Genomic DNA, 18,142 nt, shown 5'->3' on the forward strand with positions numbered 1-18,142 from the left:
CGAGAGAGAATAAATGATGACAGAATTTTCATTTTTGGGTGAACGTCTATTTGATAGTTATTTTTGACCCCGGGGAAAGTTAGATACAGGTTAGGGGCAGATTTTATATAGAGGGCAACATAATAATATAATATATATAAAAAAAAATAATAAAAAAGTGATTTTAACCATCACACACCTGTGAGAAAAAAACATTATATAAATAACCTGAAGTGGAGGTTAAAAATTGAGCAGAGTTTCTTGTTTACATCAACAGTCCTTCTCCAAATCATTAAGAAAGTCAAAAGAGACCATTTAAAAAATATAAACCTCAATTTATTGCACAATCGCTGCAGGAGACCATGGGGTTTGGAAGATCTGTCTGTGTGAACAAATGTAACCGTGGATACAAATAGACAGAGATAAATAGGCCCATATAATAAACCAACAGAGACACACGCTTGTAGATAAACCCATTTGCAACAAGAAAGAAATGTTGATGTAAAACCAAAGTTATAGTCAATTTTGCAATAAATTAGTTTAGGAGGCATAATAAACCAACAGGAAAGAAAAATAAATGGCCAACGTGGGTCAGCGAGTGACCTTCGTTACTGACTTCATCCAGAATGTCAACAAGGTTTGACTGAACATCATTTAAATTTACGCTGTAACCGACATATAAAGACAATATAGTGCTATGGCCACCAGGTGGTGCCAAACAACAACCAAAATAAACAGAAACAATCAAAAGCAAGAGTACAAAAAAAAAAAAAAACGACAGATCTTTCAGAGACCTCCTGTCATCCCATGTGCATTAGTATTCTCAGCCTTTGTACTTAAATTAAGATTATCATTGATAGTGGTAATCCATCTCAGAATAATATCATAATAATGCGATATGTAACTGAGTAGTTTTTTTTAATTATCATTAACAGGCTATCCAGCACCTGCATACTAAGAAAAAAAAAATGTTATTATAGTTTCATACATCATGTCATTATTTTTTTTTACCACAGGACATTTAGAATATACAGACAGGAAAACATCATCCTTGAGAATATCATCCTTGTTCCTCCTCTAAAACATGAGTTAATGATGCAATCCATTTGCTTTAGGGCTTCAATGTAACATGCTCTGCACATTCTCACATCACTTAACTATATAAATAAACACATTCTTGATCAGCATTTATGGACACATTCGGTCCCACAAAGGCAATATGCATCAAGAATGATGCACGGTCCAAAAGCTTGATGACTGACAAGCCATCACGATCTTTGCCCTTAAAAACATAGAACTCTCATCATCATTTTTTTTTTTTTTTTCAATTTCAAATCTTAACCAGAACAGGCAAAGACATGACAGGATGAAAGGAAAACTGGCCCGAAATCAGTTGTTGAGGTCACTCAGTACAAGTGAGCACTGACAGGGCACCCTGAGAAGAGGAAACCCCAGGATGGCATGGTCTGAGCAAAACAAATCTGTCTCTTTTCAGGACTGGTAAAACTGGCAAAACATCTGATTTTTGGAATTCACATGTACAAACATGTCTGTGTATATATGTACACATTTTGATTATGCATAGTTATCCAGTGGGTTTCAGAGGTAATAACATATCAGGACCCCCATTTTTTCAAACCAAAAAAAATCTGCATTGTAGCCTCTCCCCTATTTTCACAATGTAAAAAAGAGATTTTGCCAACCAAACTATAATAAAATCCCTTCTAAACTGTTTAAAAACCAAAGACCGTGTTAATGACATTATGACATCATAGTAGCACAGACATATTATTATGACATTAACCCTATACTAAACAATGTAACCGCATTCTCAGCTCTGCCGCCAGGCCTGTCATTGAGATGAAATACATTAACATTCAATACAATACATTTTCTTCCAACATTGTTGCTTTAAATATTAATATGAATATATAAAAATGTCAGTAAGTATGTCACTTGCATTTTATGCATATAGTCTACATACAGGTATTTACATTACCCATATGGACTCTTAAGTTCTTAATTGGTTTTCACTTTGATCCAAAGCCCTTTTGGTAAAAAAATAAAATAAAATAAAAATCATCAGTGCAGTTAACTACTTGATATGGTTGTATTGCCTCTGGGCTGCTCTCTTGATTTCATTCCCTTTCTATAGACAGATATATTTGATGCATTAGCTCTGTTACTTGCACATTAAGCACATATGTCAGTGACTGCATTGCACAAGCATTTGGAAATCGCATGTAGTGTTAAAGGGGATTGGCTTACTAATATTTCCATGCACCACTTGATTTTAGAGTCTAATGTTTCTCATTTAATAATAGCATTAAAGGGGTCGGGACAAATTGGCCTGTATTTGTGGCTTGTATTTAAAACCATGCTGGTCTGCTAAGCCCCAAAACAGATAATTTGGCATAGAGTGTGTTTAAGTGTTTGTCAGACACATCTGAGCAACATTCTACCTAACATGCACCGATTCTACACTAATAGGTCTGACCTCTGCAATAGGACTATCAGAGTAGTGTGGTTATGTAAAGATATGTGATACCCAACTAATAATAATCAAATAAAAAAGTTGCATTCAAATCAAATATCGTCAAAAACTACTTCCAAACAGTAAAATATCATCATAAATATCATAAATAGAATTCCAGTGATACGGATATTGGAGGTAATTGAACTGAAATTTATGGCAGGCCTCACTGATGTTCATTCTGAAAGCTACAATGTGATTGTGTCAACAAAGTTTTCACAGTTGTGCCATTTGTTTGTCCGTTCTTTAAAACTAGTGAGGTTGGGAGAGATAGGGGCCATTCACACAGAACGCGTTTTTCTATTTTTCCATTACTTTCCTATGTAAAAGTTTTAGAGCGTTCACGTCAAGCTCTAAAAACGCGGCACTCAAGTTAAAATAAGCTCAACTTATTAAAGACGAGTCTCGAGCCTGTTTTTACCAACGAAAACGCATTTTGTGTGAACCAGCCCTTAGAAGGGTCATTCTTGGTTTGTTCCGCTCAGTAGTGCATAAGCATGCTAACGTAACAAATTCTAATGTGCAAAAAGTCAGTCACAAAACACAACCCGTTTGATGGATGTCAACATCTCCATAGTGCAATCATTTTTTTTTTTTTTTTACATTAAATCGCATTTTAAGAAGATACATCTTAAATCAGAGGGGCTATTATAAATTATGTCCAATCAATTAGACTTAGACTTGGATAAACCTTAGAATTAATTTGGCAGTAACAAATATTCTCCTAGTCTTCATTAGAGAATTCATAGTGTATCGGCATGTGTAATATTGCTGCATTCTGGAGCCTAATATTCCTCTTCCACATCCGATTAAGCAGGAACATCAGGTATGCATTGGTCGAGGATAGCCAGCAGAGAATTAAAGCCTTTGTGCAAACAGCAGGCCATTAAGAAAATAATTTACCTCGTCTTGAATCCAAGGTTACATGGATAATTGAGGTTAAAGGTCAGAAAGAAATGAAATCTAATTTAGAGCAGTACAAAATCCAATCTTCCCAACTACAGACTAGGATATTAAAACCAAAAGTGTACAAGGTTGAATCGACTGCTCAGTGTCACAACAGATAAAATATCTTCTACGATAAACGTGAAATGTTTCCCAGGGTGTTATCGGTCGTGCTCCTGCAAAAACACGACATTACATAAATGCCCCTTAGATGCTAACAAACATAATCAAAGTCACGGAGGACAATCCAAAAATTGAAAAGAGCACTCAGCAAATTCAATCACCTAGCAAATAAATAATTAAATAAATAAATAAATAAATAAATAAAGGCTACAACCCAAGGAATGACCCCTTCACTTACAGTTAACTGGCATGAATGTGAAAAATATTGACCTGAACAGGGAGACGGCATGAAAAAAGACACAAGCATGATAAAACAGCTAAAATAAACTCAAGTATTTCCAGTAAATGTTGCTGTGAGATCGGACTTACAGTACATTTTGAGTGTGTGTAGTGTTAGCATTGATGTAACATCTGATATGCTGCATAGTCTGCACTAGAGTAGCAAGTTGAAAGTTGGAGGTGAATACATTTCCACACCAGCGATCTTTGTTTGTGTCACCAGCAAAATTGAGAATAGAGACAAACCGTGATTAGTTTTCACAAAAGCCATGCTATTTTGAGCAACGAGTTTTAGGTTGTGATACGTTAAGTCTCGCTTTTCGAGAGCCAATCATTTGAGGGCTCAATGTCATCTTTTATTGTTCAGCTAAAACTAAACTTGGAGGCTATTTAATAAATGCTTTAAACGCTGGTGAATATATGACATCAAAAAATGTCAGATCCTGTTTGTGTGTATACGCCTATAGAATGTGTAGGTCTCGAACCAAAACAAAATTTGCCTTTGTTTGAGCTAGTAGGTCTAAACAGTGCCATGCACAGACAATGTTTATGCAAACACAGATATGTACATTCTGGCTACTGACAGCACAAACAAGCATGTGTGTCGAAGCTGGCACTGGTGTCTCCTAAAAAACATGTAAAACACTTCTTATGGACTTCCGTGCACACATTTATATACAAAGCACAACAGTCTCCCCCTAACCCATACCGTTCTTTTCCCAATAACGTCGCATTCCCAGACGACTCGTTACTAAAAGAGGTCCTCGCGCCCTATTACCCACGATTCCAGACCAGCAGGGGCCACTGTCAGTCTGTGGGACAGTGATAGGTGTTGATCCACAATAAGTCATCCAGCACCCCCCAGTGTAGGTACAGTATGGAGACTACCACCAGCACATGCATGATTTGATGGCTGTTGCACCAGTAGTCAAAGAGGCCTGGGCGGAACCGCTCGGGGATTCGTGTGATATTGATGACACCGCCCAACACTGCTAGGGCATCCATGGTGAGAAAGTGGCGCAGTGAGGTGGGACTCCCTCCGCCCACACCTACTGAGCGCAGGAGGAAAAATGAGAAGCGGTAAAGCAGCTGCCAGGCGAAGGAACGCAGACGCCGCACTCTGCTGCGTGCTGTGATGGCACAGTAGATGGCGTAACTGGATAGCAGGATGTACATCAGCAGAGCCACTGTGCGGGTGAAGGGGTAGCAGAGTAGAGTGCTGTACACGATGGGTAGAGCTCCTGTGAACCGAAACAAAGTGTTACTAAGATGACAAGCTAAGCTTGTTGCCTAACTGTATAGTTCAGATCATTCAAGCATAGGTGAATTTTAAGGGTGTTTAGCAAACCTGCTTCCCACCGTACACTGTAAAAAAAATGGCATATTTACTGAAATAAATAGCATTATTCCAGGATAGCATTGAGCAATTATGATCCCTAATATATACAGCAGGAATGGTAATTACATTTTTTGTCCACCTTTGTTTACCAGCCTCTCAATTGTCGGTTAAAAACAAGAAAGTGGCTTGTAAAACCAATTTCTTGTTTTTAACCGACAATGTGTGACTGCATGTGAAAATGAATACTTCAAGATCTACAATACTTAAGCAATTTATTCCATAAACGGTAAAGGTGTGCATCTAAAAGTGTTTGGGTGAAACAGCATGCCACTTTTATTTACAACACAAAATCACCAGCATTTGGCTGGTGGCTGGTGCTAATTTCCATCCCTAAAGTCACCCCAAATTATACATATACAAAATATCATTAAATATCATATATATAATGTTCCTTTGTTTCCCAACTAAAATAAAAACTAATGAAAAGCACTTCAAATTTGCAAGAGCAAGAGACAATTGAAGTGCTGTGAAAGTGCCTTTTCAGTGCTGTTTTACACGACAACAGAGAAAATTGTCTTGTTGTAAGGCACTTCAATGGATTCCTTTTGTTTTCTCTTTGTTTCTTTATTTCCTTTGTTACAGCATGTTCAGTAACACTGTTTTCAATGATAAAACAGCCAAAGAATGCACAGAGGGAAACACAGCCTGCCTTTGGTAATCACAGCTAAAAAATGACCCGATGACACATCAGTTCATCAGGTGACCTCATCAGGTATGAACAACCTGTCCAAAAATATCAAATTTGAGGTGTCAGGGGAAAAAAAATCAGCAGAGGAAAATAGAGAACAGAATTGAAAAGATGTACTGAGAGATAATGTGATGAAGAGCTCGGATTGATTTTTGAGATTGCAGTTTGAGATGCTGACCTAGCGTGTTGATCATGCAGATTCCGCACATATCTAGCGTGAGCAGGGTTTTATAGACGGGCTCGCCGCCCTCATGGTTCATGAAGAGGTGGTAGACCACGGAGCCCAGCTGCGGCGACAGGCAGGCCAGGAAGTGCACCACGCCGAGCCACGTCACGGTGATCTGCGACCAGGGGATGTTGAGTGGGAGCAGCACCAGGAAGCAGAGCAGAGGAATTCCTGAGTGAAGAAAAAGAAACAATGAGACGACGAGGCTCAGGAGGGTCGTTGTGTACTGAAGACGTGTAAAGTGCTGTTAAAAGGCCCATGAAGAGAGCGAGAAAGTTGTTGTTGGACATTATGCTCAGACAGGCCCTGCAGCGTTTCATCGCGTCCCTTGAGTTGAATCGCTGCAGCCTAAACAACACATGGATTTATGGAGGCCCAGGGTACGGCCCAGTGCAATGAGGGTCTCATCGGCTTTGCTGTGCTAATTTTAGCAGCAGCTGCCAAAATGCAAACTACACGCTAAAACAAAGTTCTTTAGCAGTAAACAACAGTTAGTGGCTTTATAACAGGGACTCAAAGTACAAGAAAAAGACAATCTTGAACAATCTTCTGGTTATTTGTGAATCTCTCTTTCTCTCTTAACCCAATGTCAAATGATTTATCCTGGTCAGGTAAAAGCACCAATGCCTTCTAGCACTTCTATTTTGAGTGAGTTATCTCTGTTGGCTTAACTCTCACTTGGACTAAGACACTATTGTTAGAGAACATGCACTTTAACCTAGAAAAGTACATGCATTTGAGCGGCACTTGTGCTTTGTATATAATGTAAATATCTATAGTTTTTAGTAGAAAATTTTCAACCCCCATTTCAAATTAGGTTTTTTGGCAAATTTTACAGACTTCAAGCTTTGTGCAATGAACAAGTCAAACAAAAGTAATAGAAATAGCTCAACACAACAAACGTTTCAAGTGGTTTCCCCAAATTCAACTGAAAAAGCAACTTTTAATGACTTCATTCTCAAAAGTATTCAAAATACTTTTCCCTGAATAGAATCCCTCACAACAGCACAAATCTGTAAAACGGGTGTTGTTAAAGTGCTTCATTAGTTACACCAGGTGTGTTTGAGCTAGAACACATGAAATATCTGAACTGACTAGGTTTAATGAGTGTAACGTTTGGCTGCATGTTAGAAATATGTCAAAAGAATAGTCACATGTTAAATTAAAAAATATATAATTCAATAAAAAATAAAATAAAATAAGGAAGGTGCAGCTGTGCCACTGTCTCCTTCTTTCCAAAGCGCTTGCACTCCCTGTCTGTCGTTGCTATGCAACCATGAACTGCACTCTCCACAACGACAAGGATGTCTCAGCAATGGATTTCTAACATCTAAAAATGCTTTTAATAAAAAGGTTTATTTACGGAGAAGAGAAAAAAAACATAGTGTTTGGGTGCACCCCATCGTTCATGTTGACAGATTACAATGTTGTTACGGAAAGGGTGAAGCTGATTGGTTGGTTCTTGTAACATGACCTGTGGTGCGCTTGCAACATTTTGAAAAGTTGATCAGCCTGAAAAAAACCAAGCGCATCGCACCACGTGCAAGTCATTATGAATGTGCTTGCGCCTACTGTACATTTGAAATAAGGAACTTATTTCCGCAAAAAGATGTGATATGTGAACGGCCTCTTAAAGGGATAGTTCACTTTGAAATTAATTTTTGATATGTTTTAGCTTACCTGAAGGGCATCCAAGACGTAGGTGTCTTTGTTTCCGCAGTATTTTCAATTTTGGCATTTTTCGATCAAACCGTTGTTGTCTGTCAGTCATATAATACAGGTTTAGGGGGTCCACATCAAAGAGCATGCACAGAGAAGTCAAAATTAAACATGATTTAATGACTCGTAAATGGAAGTACACATTGATGGCCTAAGACACGAAATTAGTGGTTTGTGTGAGAAAACAAACATTGTTCATAACATTTTTACCTCTTGTTAACAGCCATGTCCAACTGATCTGAATCAGATGTCTAACTGAACCAGGTCCAATGTTCCGCCGGAAGTGATCTCGCACGTGTCAACGTCACTCATTGTTTACACAGAGATTTCGGAACTTTTACCTTTTACTGTGAAGATCTAAACATATTTAGATATATCGAAATTGTCTTTCATTGCGATTTCCTGTATATCTAAATATGTTTAGATCTTCACAGTAAAGGTAAAACCTCCGAAATCTCTGTGTTAACACTGAGTGATGTAGACGCGCGCGAGATCACTTCCGGCGGAACGTTGGACATGGTTCAGTTCGGTTCAGTTGGACATCTGATACAGATCAGTTGGATGGAGCTGTTAACAAGAGGTAAAAACGATATAAATACTGTTAGTTTTCTCACACGAACCGCTCATTTTGTGTTTAATTTTGACTTCTCTGTGCATGTTCTTTGACGTGGACCCCCTAAACCTGCATTATATGACTGACAGACAACAACGGTTTGACAGAAAATTGTCAAAATTGAAAATACTGCGGAAACAAAGACATGGCCTTCAGGTAAGCTAAAACATATCCAAAATTTATTTCAAAGTGAACTATCCCTTTAAGCATCTGCTGAAAAGAACACTGTATAAGGAATTCCTTGGAGAAAACGTCATGCAGTCAGTGAGAAAGCTGAAGCTTGGGCGTCATCGGACCTTCCATCAGGACAATGATCCCAAGCATACCTCACATTCCACCAAGGATTGGTTGCAGAAGAAGTCCTGGAAGATTCTACAGTGGCTATCATCACAGTCACCTGACTTGAACTCCAATCTCTGGTAGGATTTGAAGGTGGTGGTTGTAGCAAGTAAACTCAAGAATATTACTGAACTGGAGGCCATTACTCAGAAGGAATTAGATTCCTCAGAAATGCTGCAAGAAGCTGGTGTCTGGTTAGATATCTCCTTTGCAGCAGGTCATCACACAAAAAGGGTGTTCTACTAAGTACTAAAGATGCTTGCCATAAATGGGGTTGAATAATTTTAAGGACTGCAGAAGTCATTAAAAGTTGCATTTTCAGTTTTGGGGAAACTACTTCAAATATTTGTTGTGTTGAGCAATTTATTTTGTTTGAGTTGTTCTTTGCAATCAGCTTAAAGTCTATAAATGTTGCCAATAAACCTGATTTGTAATGGGAGTTGAATAATTTGAATTACAACTGTATAGCCTATATAATGCTTTGGTAAATCATAACTATCATAAGTCTTAATTGACTTCAAAATTACAACATTTTATTCCATAATTATCATTTAACAAAGCATGATTGTTATAATAGTTGGATGGTTAATGCACACTTTAGCCTATTGAAAGTGACTAAAGGGATCAAAGTGGTAGTTGCGTGGACTGTCAATTGAAGGACAGACTTCTCTCATATTTCATTAAAGGGGTGGTATAATTCCCTTTTCGCATGATGTAAAATAAGTCTTTGATTTCCCCAGAGTGTGGATGTGAAGCTCAAAATACTCCACAGATATTTTTATAAAGCAGTTGTCACTTTTTGAGGGTGAGCAAAAATGCGCCGTTTTTGTGTCTGTCTCTTTAAATGCAAATAAGCTGCTGCTTCACTCAGGGGGCAGAGCTTCAAGAGCTTGTGTCCTTTTACCTCACACTGACATGCACTGGATTTTTAGCCTTTTATGTTCAAACCAGAGTCAGAAAGATGGAGAAACTCAGGAAGAAGTGACAACATGTAAACAACATTTCTGAATGGTTAGTTGATGAATTTATGAAGCTTATGTGTAGTTATCTTCTAGTCATTGATTAGCATATTCTGTCATGATAATCTATAAATCGCATTCCTGGGGGCGGGGTATGTGTACATTTTAGGGTTTGTGATGTCTTTAAAAAGCAATTTCTTTAAAAGAAAATATCTCCCTTTGCTTTGAACTTTGAGCGTTGTAACTTTTCAGATGTTGTTTATGCTCAAACAGCAACATTACACACTAACTAAAGTTAGAAAAGTGAAATCATAATCATCCACCCCTTTAAAATATCTTCTTGAATGAAGGTCTAAAGGGTTTCTCCGTGTTAATTGAATGGGATGTGAGCCAAAAAAAGTCAAATTACAATTCCAAAGATCGTTTCTGTCATTTTAAGCATTTCTTATCACACAGAAGTATGTTCAAATGTTATTTTTCTTTTCAATGAACAATTTATTGTGACACAAATAAAAAATAAAAACATGGAGGCAACAAAATAAAGAAAAAATGGTTTTAAACAACATGGGGATGAAATAATATATATTTGTTTAATTTTTTTTAGTGAACTCTGCCTGTTTTGTGGTGTATATGCAGGTGTCAATCAATTAATGCAGAAGCCTGCTACGAGATCATAGCCCTCCATCAGTGGCCAGACAAAGAGCATTTGGGTTAGAGAAGCCCACAGACTTAAAAAAAAAAATGTGGTAAGACCAGGAACTGATCAGAATAGATAGTCATAGTCAAGTGTCAGGCTGAGATCTAAATCTTTCTTTAAACAGCAGTTTTAAACAGCAGGCAGGAACCTATGAAGAACATAAAATGTTGCTGTGAAGATATGGCATGCAAACATGCTATTCAATTGTGCATACGAATCATGCAAAGTAAAACACAAATGCTTATATACAAAGCAAAGTGTAAAGGATCATGCACCGATTGCGTTCAAATGCAAGAATGGAAATTGGCCTGTGGTAAAAAAAAAAAAAACGTATCTACAAGGAATCTTCATTCTTCCATCTTCATTTTTGTCAGTCCTTCTTTACAAACTCTAACAGGAGGTATTTATACCAGTCAAAAAAGTAGAGAGACAAAAGAAATGCTACCTATATTTCAGCTTAAAAAAGGACAACCAGGTGCAACTCTATACAGCAAAGTCATTTCTTGGGTCAAGTTAAGCTGTGCAAGCTAGGTTAAGCTCAATTTAAACCTCTAATTTCTGCTTATTTGACTACATAGGCCAAAACACTCTAAAATATACTCTGAAACAGCATTGGCTTGAGAACACACAGCAACTTTGAGAGTTAAACAAAATAATATATATATATATATATATATATATATATAATAATAAAAGAATCTTCTTCTATGCAGTAGCTCTGTATAGCAACAACAAAATATGACCTGTCAAAATGGGAGTTTCTAGGAAGAAACTTGCATGCAACTCATGATGACCCAGCTTGATGGTTCCAATCAGGACTGAAATTGAGCCTACAAGTTTACAAGCAGAAATTCCTTTGGAGCTGACATCTATGCCTGATTATACATTTTATAAATTTCCTCTCAGCAACCAATGCACTAGAATGCTTATCTAGACACTGCTCACTGCAGCTGCAATACAACAATTCAACACAAATTACTTTTTTGTGCCCCTGATCTGATCCGATCCAAGTCATTGAATATTGAGTATCTGCTGATATTGAGTCCTGATCCGATACTTGTATTTTCCTTGTGCTTGGTGCACACTTCAAGTATAGGCTACATTAAAGTTATTAAAATAAATCCAATGTATACAGGGCCGTGTGTGCTGAGTTTCTCATGGACAGCGTCATCTATTAACTGAATTGAGTAATTCCAATAAATACTACAGATAAAATGATTTATTAAACAGGGTTAAGTTAACCCAATAACGCTCACTCTTAGTTGTACAACATTATATGAAAATGTTGACTAGCTGGAGCAAACTTTTCTGTAAAGTTCACTTTGACAAGCTGTTTTGAACTCCCAAAACAAACTCTAAACTAGGGGTGTGCGATATGACGATTTTTAATCGTGGACGATTAAAATGTCTCCACGATCTGCTTTTGAAGAAATATCGTAGTATCGTGTTACAGTGCATTCTATCAGTTCAGTTCTGGCGCCTCCGTCTCTCAACTGTATAACGCGACGTAGCCTACACATGATCACACGTTAAAGTCCCCGTGAAATACGGGACACCGCAAAAGTTCATTATTTGCATAAGCCTTGCCGGTTAAACATTTAATTCACGCGCTGATGCGCAGTTCTAACGTGCGCTTTCCTGACCGCATAACCCCTGACGCTCACAGGCACTAGAAGTCTGTCAAACAGCGCCTGAATACTGGACTAAGTTATCTCTCGAGTCTTGTTAAGCTAATACTGTTAAATACACACAATGTTTACATAAACAGGCTATGTCTAAAGTGAAAGCAAACATTTGAGAGAATATCTGGTGTAATATGCGTCTATATTAAACGCGTCGCGTGCTGGTCTAATAGCAACAGGAATAAATAGTAGCCTACTGCCACTTGTCCTTAAAGGGATAGTTCACAAAAAAAAAAATCTGTCATTATTTACTCACTCTAATGTTGTTCCAAACCTGTATTAATTTCTTTCTTGTGCTGAACACAAAAGACAATTTTTTTTTAATGTGGGTAACCAAACAGTTGCTGGTCCCCATTAACTTCCAGGAGAGAAGAGAACCTATAAAAAAAAACTATAAGGGGACCAGCAACTGTTCGGTTACCCTCATTATTCAAAATAACTTTTATTTTCAACAGAAGAAAGAAACTTATTCGGGTTTAAAACATCTTGAGAGAGTAAATTAAGACAGTTTTCATTTTTGAGGGAACTATCCCTTTAGTGTTAATAAAACAAAAACAAAAACACAAGGAGAAAATCACTCACTGACTGAGAACTTTAATATATCTTTAATAAGAATCAATTTATTCAGTGAAGTCTATGTAGTGTTTTAATTTCATATTTGTTCATTTAATTACTTCAATGCTACTGCTAAATACACCTACTGCATCTGAAAAAATAAAGCACTATTTATTTAATATGAATATTAATTTGTGTAATGTTTATCTTGTCTTATTTTTTTAATAACAAAGAAAACAATGACAAAGATTTTTATCTTCGCCACTGGCCTAAATGTGTGGCTTTCTTTTTTCTTTTGTTACCTAAGGCTTTGTTTTTAACATAGGGACATTAGTTTGGCTGTAATGAACAGCCACTTGCAAAATATTAAAACCAACTTGATAAAGAATCGTGATAAAAAATCGTGATCGTGATTTTCCTAAAAAAATCGTGATATGATATTTTTTCCATATCGCCCACCCCTACTCTAAACGAATTTCATTTTACCCTGATTTTGTTCCAAATTACATTAGTTCATTCTTCAATTTCGCATGAATTATATCGCAGCCTTAAATTGCAACACAAAGGAAAAAAAGTGGAGATAAGGTTAGAAAGCATGAAGCTCACAATACCAGAATACCAGTATGTCAGTGAAGTCCGCAACCCATAGCAATGTCTCAGACAGTCTTAGGGCAGATAAAAATAAACAGTAAATAAATTACTGTCATGTGATTCGTAACAAAAGTGTACATCAAATATGCTAAATGCAGAAGCTTGAACATGTGTGTGTGACATGTAAGCAGCAGAATAGACCTCAATAAGGTTTATTTTTTTCTTTTTAATAGCAGTTGGCAAACCCACTTGAAGGAGAATTATCCGCAACCTACTGCACGACACCATGACAGCTTTCATAAAATAAAGGATCTTTGAGATCAACTCGGGATATCCCTATAACAAACAGCAGATTATAAAGTGATGTACACAACGACAGATGGAGAGTTGCCTTTCTTTGCATTTCTTGGTGTAGCTGTTCAATCATTTAAAGGGATATTTCATCCAAAATTAAAATTGTGTCATTAAATGATGTTTATTATCAAAGTTCAGGAGGAGCACGTTCAGATAATTAACACGGTAAGTGTGAACTCGTGAATTCACTCTCAAGGTGTTCCAACCCATATAGGCCAACTCACACTGCACTGACAAACCCTAACAAACCAGTTGGCCTTTGGATTTATAAACTTATGAAAAGCAACTGTTCACACTGCCCAAAAGACAGGGACTAGCGCTGATGTAACATGTTCAGTCGGGTAAAAACAAACCTTGACCAACACCAACAGATGCCGACAGGGCCAACACACTGTTCCGACGAAACCAAACAAACCTGTTTGTTGGAGTTTGTGCAGTGTGAATTGGCCTTATGACTTTTTTTGTGGAAAAGAAAAGGAGATATTTTGAAGAATGTACTGGTCTGTCTTTTCCATTCAATGGTGTTTGAAGATGTCAAGGTTAAGACAGTGGCCCTACAGTGAACAAACCTCCATTTCCTTCCACTGTAGAAAAATTAATCCAAAATATCCCTGAAATTCAGATATTCAAAATGTTAATATTCAAAATGTTAAGCAAGCGTTGCTTTGTACAGTTTATATTGTATTTTCCTTCTTGAATGATGAAAATAGTCAGACTATTGATACCTGCTGATATAGACCGATATTTACGTAAACGCAGGTGCAGAACGCACATGAAAGTTGACAGTCGCCTTTAGTCCTTTTGGTGTTCAAAAGCAGCTTTTTGGACTAGACAACCAATGAGAGGACACAGTCAGCTTTCATCTGCGCTAGTTCTTTGACGTCGGCTTGGAGTGTCCCGGGCTTTATGTGGAGCGGCCCATACACCCGATACTGCAGACTCAATCGCAAGCAAAGCTGTCGATCATGAAATTACACACTATGCACTTTTTATAGCATCAAATAACTAACTAAAATCAAACTTACTGAAAAAAGTAACACAAGAACATACGTCTGCGTAATAAGAACTAGCCTGCCTAAAATGACAGATAACATCTTTGGAAAATAATAATTACTTCAAGTGTAATTGTATTTTTTAGTTTAGCTCATGTCCCAAGCCAAATGTTTTGGCATCACTCTCCAGGACATGTGTGGCGCACTTGGGCTATGTCTGAGATAGCCCCCTTACCTTTAAATAGGGCACCATTTAAGGAGACAGGACAACCATTTGTATTTGGTGTCCAAATACATAGTGGACATTATCAAGTGCACTCATTCAATCCCACAATACACCGTAATAACGAGTGTACAACCAACGAATGCTCAATGGTTAGAAAATACCCACAATGCACTGTGAGAGTAACACACCGAATTAATTCCCGAGTCTTGCCCACAGCTGAATCATTCACCCATCCATTTTCCAAACAGCTGGTCCACTGTGGCTACACCGTATCATCATACAGATATAATTTTTTTTATCCTTTTTTATTGATTATTAAATTGTTTAATTAAAGTTTATACATAGTATAACAGTGAATGAGGGTATGGGTGAATTTTTGGACACAGCCTTGGTCTACACTTGTTTTCGTTAGTTGGACATGTTGGATCATGTTTTTTCGGGTCGTGGAATGTCTGTAAACTGATGTACAACAATATGATGAAGTTAGAGTTGGCCTTAAGACTTTAAAATATTTAGCACACAAGTCATGTGGACTACTTTTTTACACTGATTTTGTTCACTTTTTGAGGCTTGACCATGAATGAGGACTGAAGATGTCACTGCATGAAAAAGAGAACATTCAGGATATGCTTACAATGTTCTCCTTTGTGAAAAAATAGAAGAAATTCATACAAGTTAAGTTACTGTCGGCTTCCTCATGGAGGCAATATCTCACTCACCATGTGTGTAGATGTTTCCCAGCTCATTGTGCAGATAGAAGAGACTCTTGATACACTCCTGGACGGAAGAAATGGGTCTATAACCAGTCAGGACATATTTGTTGAACTGTAAATGTGGAGGAGAGTTTGCCCAGTCCAGCAGTCTGGGGCCGTTTAAAAATGCCATAGCAACCAGGAACAGTCACAACGACGACTCTAAAATAACTACGCTATACATCTACACTTACACGTACAACACACTAAAAAAAGATTTGACACCCTAGACATCAGTCAGAGAAGTCCAGTCCGGTCATGTGCAGCCAGCTACATGGCTAACAGACCGGTTATTAAGCCGAAAGAATAAAAAAAAAAGACTTTTGCCTTAGCGACGGTTTATTTTCGAGCGGTGGCGGCGGCGTCATCCACACGGGTTGACGTAGAAATTCCAGGCTGCGTTCATAGTGAGCTTTGCTGATTTATACAGTGCAGCATGTAACATTTAAACGAAGTGCGGTCACACCCTGCTCAAGTCTTTCAAACAAAACCCCATCAGCTTCTGTCAGCTCGACTTCAGAGGCGACCCGAGGAGAGGTGGCTTTCGTTTGCTGCTCATCAAACAGCCGCTGGATAATTTCACCATCGGGAACGCGAAGCCGTGTTCTCGGTTCAGTAGGCTATAACTTCCTTATATTCCCATGGAGTGAATCATCATCTGTCCGTCCTGAGCGTTGGCATCCAAGCTACCAGCGCTCTGAGACCTGTGTGTTTGCAAAAAACGGATACAAAAGTCTCATTTACAGGACATTTCGACCTGAAAGAAGTCAGACAGGTGTATTTTCGGTAAACAAATACCGGAATGCGTTTAATAAAACGTTAGTGATGATACGACAATATTGCTTGGCACCAACCGTAAAGTAACGTTAGTCACTATAAAAATATAGCTACAGTAGTGCACTGCCAGAATCGATATGACATATAGCGGGATGTAATGGGTTAACATTAAGATATTCGGCTTACGTATAAAAAAATAAATAATACAAATAAAAAAAGCACGGAAGTTTGATTTGTAGTATTATCAAATTCTCATATATAGGCTATGTTAAGTTTTTCTCCCCGCCCAGATATCTTCTCCTCCAGCACTAACGTTAGTGGTATCCAATAAGAAAGTACACCACCGTGCAGATAAAAAGTGCACACACATGTATCATGTGCTTTGCTCTTTCAATTTAGCAATAAGGATATTTTGATATCAAACGCGCTCAGTGCGTTTTCTGTTCCCTGTCATACACTGCCCGGATAGCTCGAGAGCTAACGGGCTAGCTGCCGTCACCTTGATTGTGCTGACTGCAAAAACACACGAGCTTCACAGTCACCGCTTTAGCAGCGGTTAAACATCACAACCGGTTTTCCCAAACAGCGGCACAAGCATTCCTGCATTTCGCCCCACTCCGACTAGAAATCTCTGTATCCATAGGCTTGGCGTTTGTCATCCAGCAACCGGAGGAATGTATGCGGTGCTCAGCTCACAGGAACACGTCTCCCTGTGCTGCCAAGTGATGTTGCTGCTAGCTTGCAGTGATTTCAGCCAGCAGTTTTAAACGTGAGCTTTGGTGAGGAAATCCATTTCTGTTAAGTGGCTATGCCCCAAAAAAGGTTACTATCCTCTAGTTCGCCGGCTCATTTCTTATGGGCTGTGTGACACCGGTGTGCGGAAACATGCGGCTGGTGGAGGGGCGCAGCGGCCCGGCCTTCACTCCTCATCATCCGCTGATGCTGCAGCGCTCTAATCCAGTCTGGACCAACTGGAAGGAAGAGCCGGGGGTGGTGCGAGGACAGGATGGATTCACTTTGTGTCTTTTAGAATTTTTTCCATTAAAATATATTTTCTTAGAATGAAATAGCATGAAGACATAAAAAAATCACTATTTTCGGTCATTGTATTTTATAACAGTAATAATCATAGATCAAGAGCGATGTCCGATTCTGAACGAGTCAATGAATTGGTTGGACAACGATTCGTTCACCAATCGAACTGAATCCGTCATTTAACCGAGCACTTGTCCGATTCACAATTAGCCAATTTGGAATGTAACGTAACCAAGGATTTGACTGATATAACGAATAGGCTACCATTGAGAGAACCATGATTGGCAGTAATATTTGCACTGGAATTTTTTTTAGTAAACTGTCTGAAAACAAAACAGGTTTCACAAAATGTCTAAATATGTTTAGGTCCATTTCTGTGTATAATAAAGTTGGCATCTTAAGATATAGCCTACAATTAGGCCTAAACAAAAATTACATTTGTATATGAGTAAGTTGAAACCCAATACTTTTGCTTAAAAGTGTAGTTTGGTAATTTCTCTCAAAAAACCATGTTGTTACCAGCACACAGAATTTTGGGATAAGGCCACAGAGGATCTGATCCTTAATTTCACGGGAAACGATTGAGGAATTTGGAAGCCGATGCGAATTATCCGATTCCCGATGGACAAATCAAGTCCCGGCCTCCCTAAATGTTTTATACAGAACCTGTTTCACTTTG

The 18,142-nt window shown here is 38.1% G+C and overlaps 1 protein-coding gene across 2 annotated transcripts; it reads right to left on the minus strand.

The window, feature by feature from the left end:
• Window positions 1–293: 293 nt before the first annotated feature.
• On the minus strand, window positions 294–17,565 carry paqr4a (progestin and adipoQ receptor family member IVa). 2 transcript variants are annotated; one of them, XM_089128531.1, is made up of 4 exons: window positions 16,928–17,565; window positions 15,619–16,355; window positions 6,125–6,343; window positions 294–5,100 (listed from the first exon to the last, which is right to left on the minus strand). In XM_089128531.1, the coding sequence occupies exons 2-4, from the start codon at window positions 15,782–15,784 to the stop codon at window positions 4,667–4,669; spliced, it is 819 nt and encodes a 272-aa protein (XP_088984657.1). In that variant the 5' UTR covers window positions 15,785–16,355; window positions 16,928–17,565; the 3' UTR covers window positions 294–4,666. The 2 variants fall into 2 exon arrangements, with proteins under 2 accessions (XP_088984657.1, XP_039543438.1); XM_039687504.2 differs by having other exon boundaries at window positions 15,619–17,565.
• Between the last annotated feature and the right edge of the window lie 577 nt (window positions 17,566–18,142).

This window comes from Pimephales promelas, chromosome 3, assembly GCF_988280905.1.
Source record: "Pimephales promelas chromosome 3, fPimPro1.hap1.1, whole genome shotgun sequence".
NCBI lineage: Eukaryota > Metazoa > Chordata > Actinopteri > Cypriniformes > Leuciscidae > Pimephales > Pimephales promelas.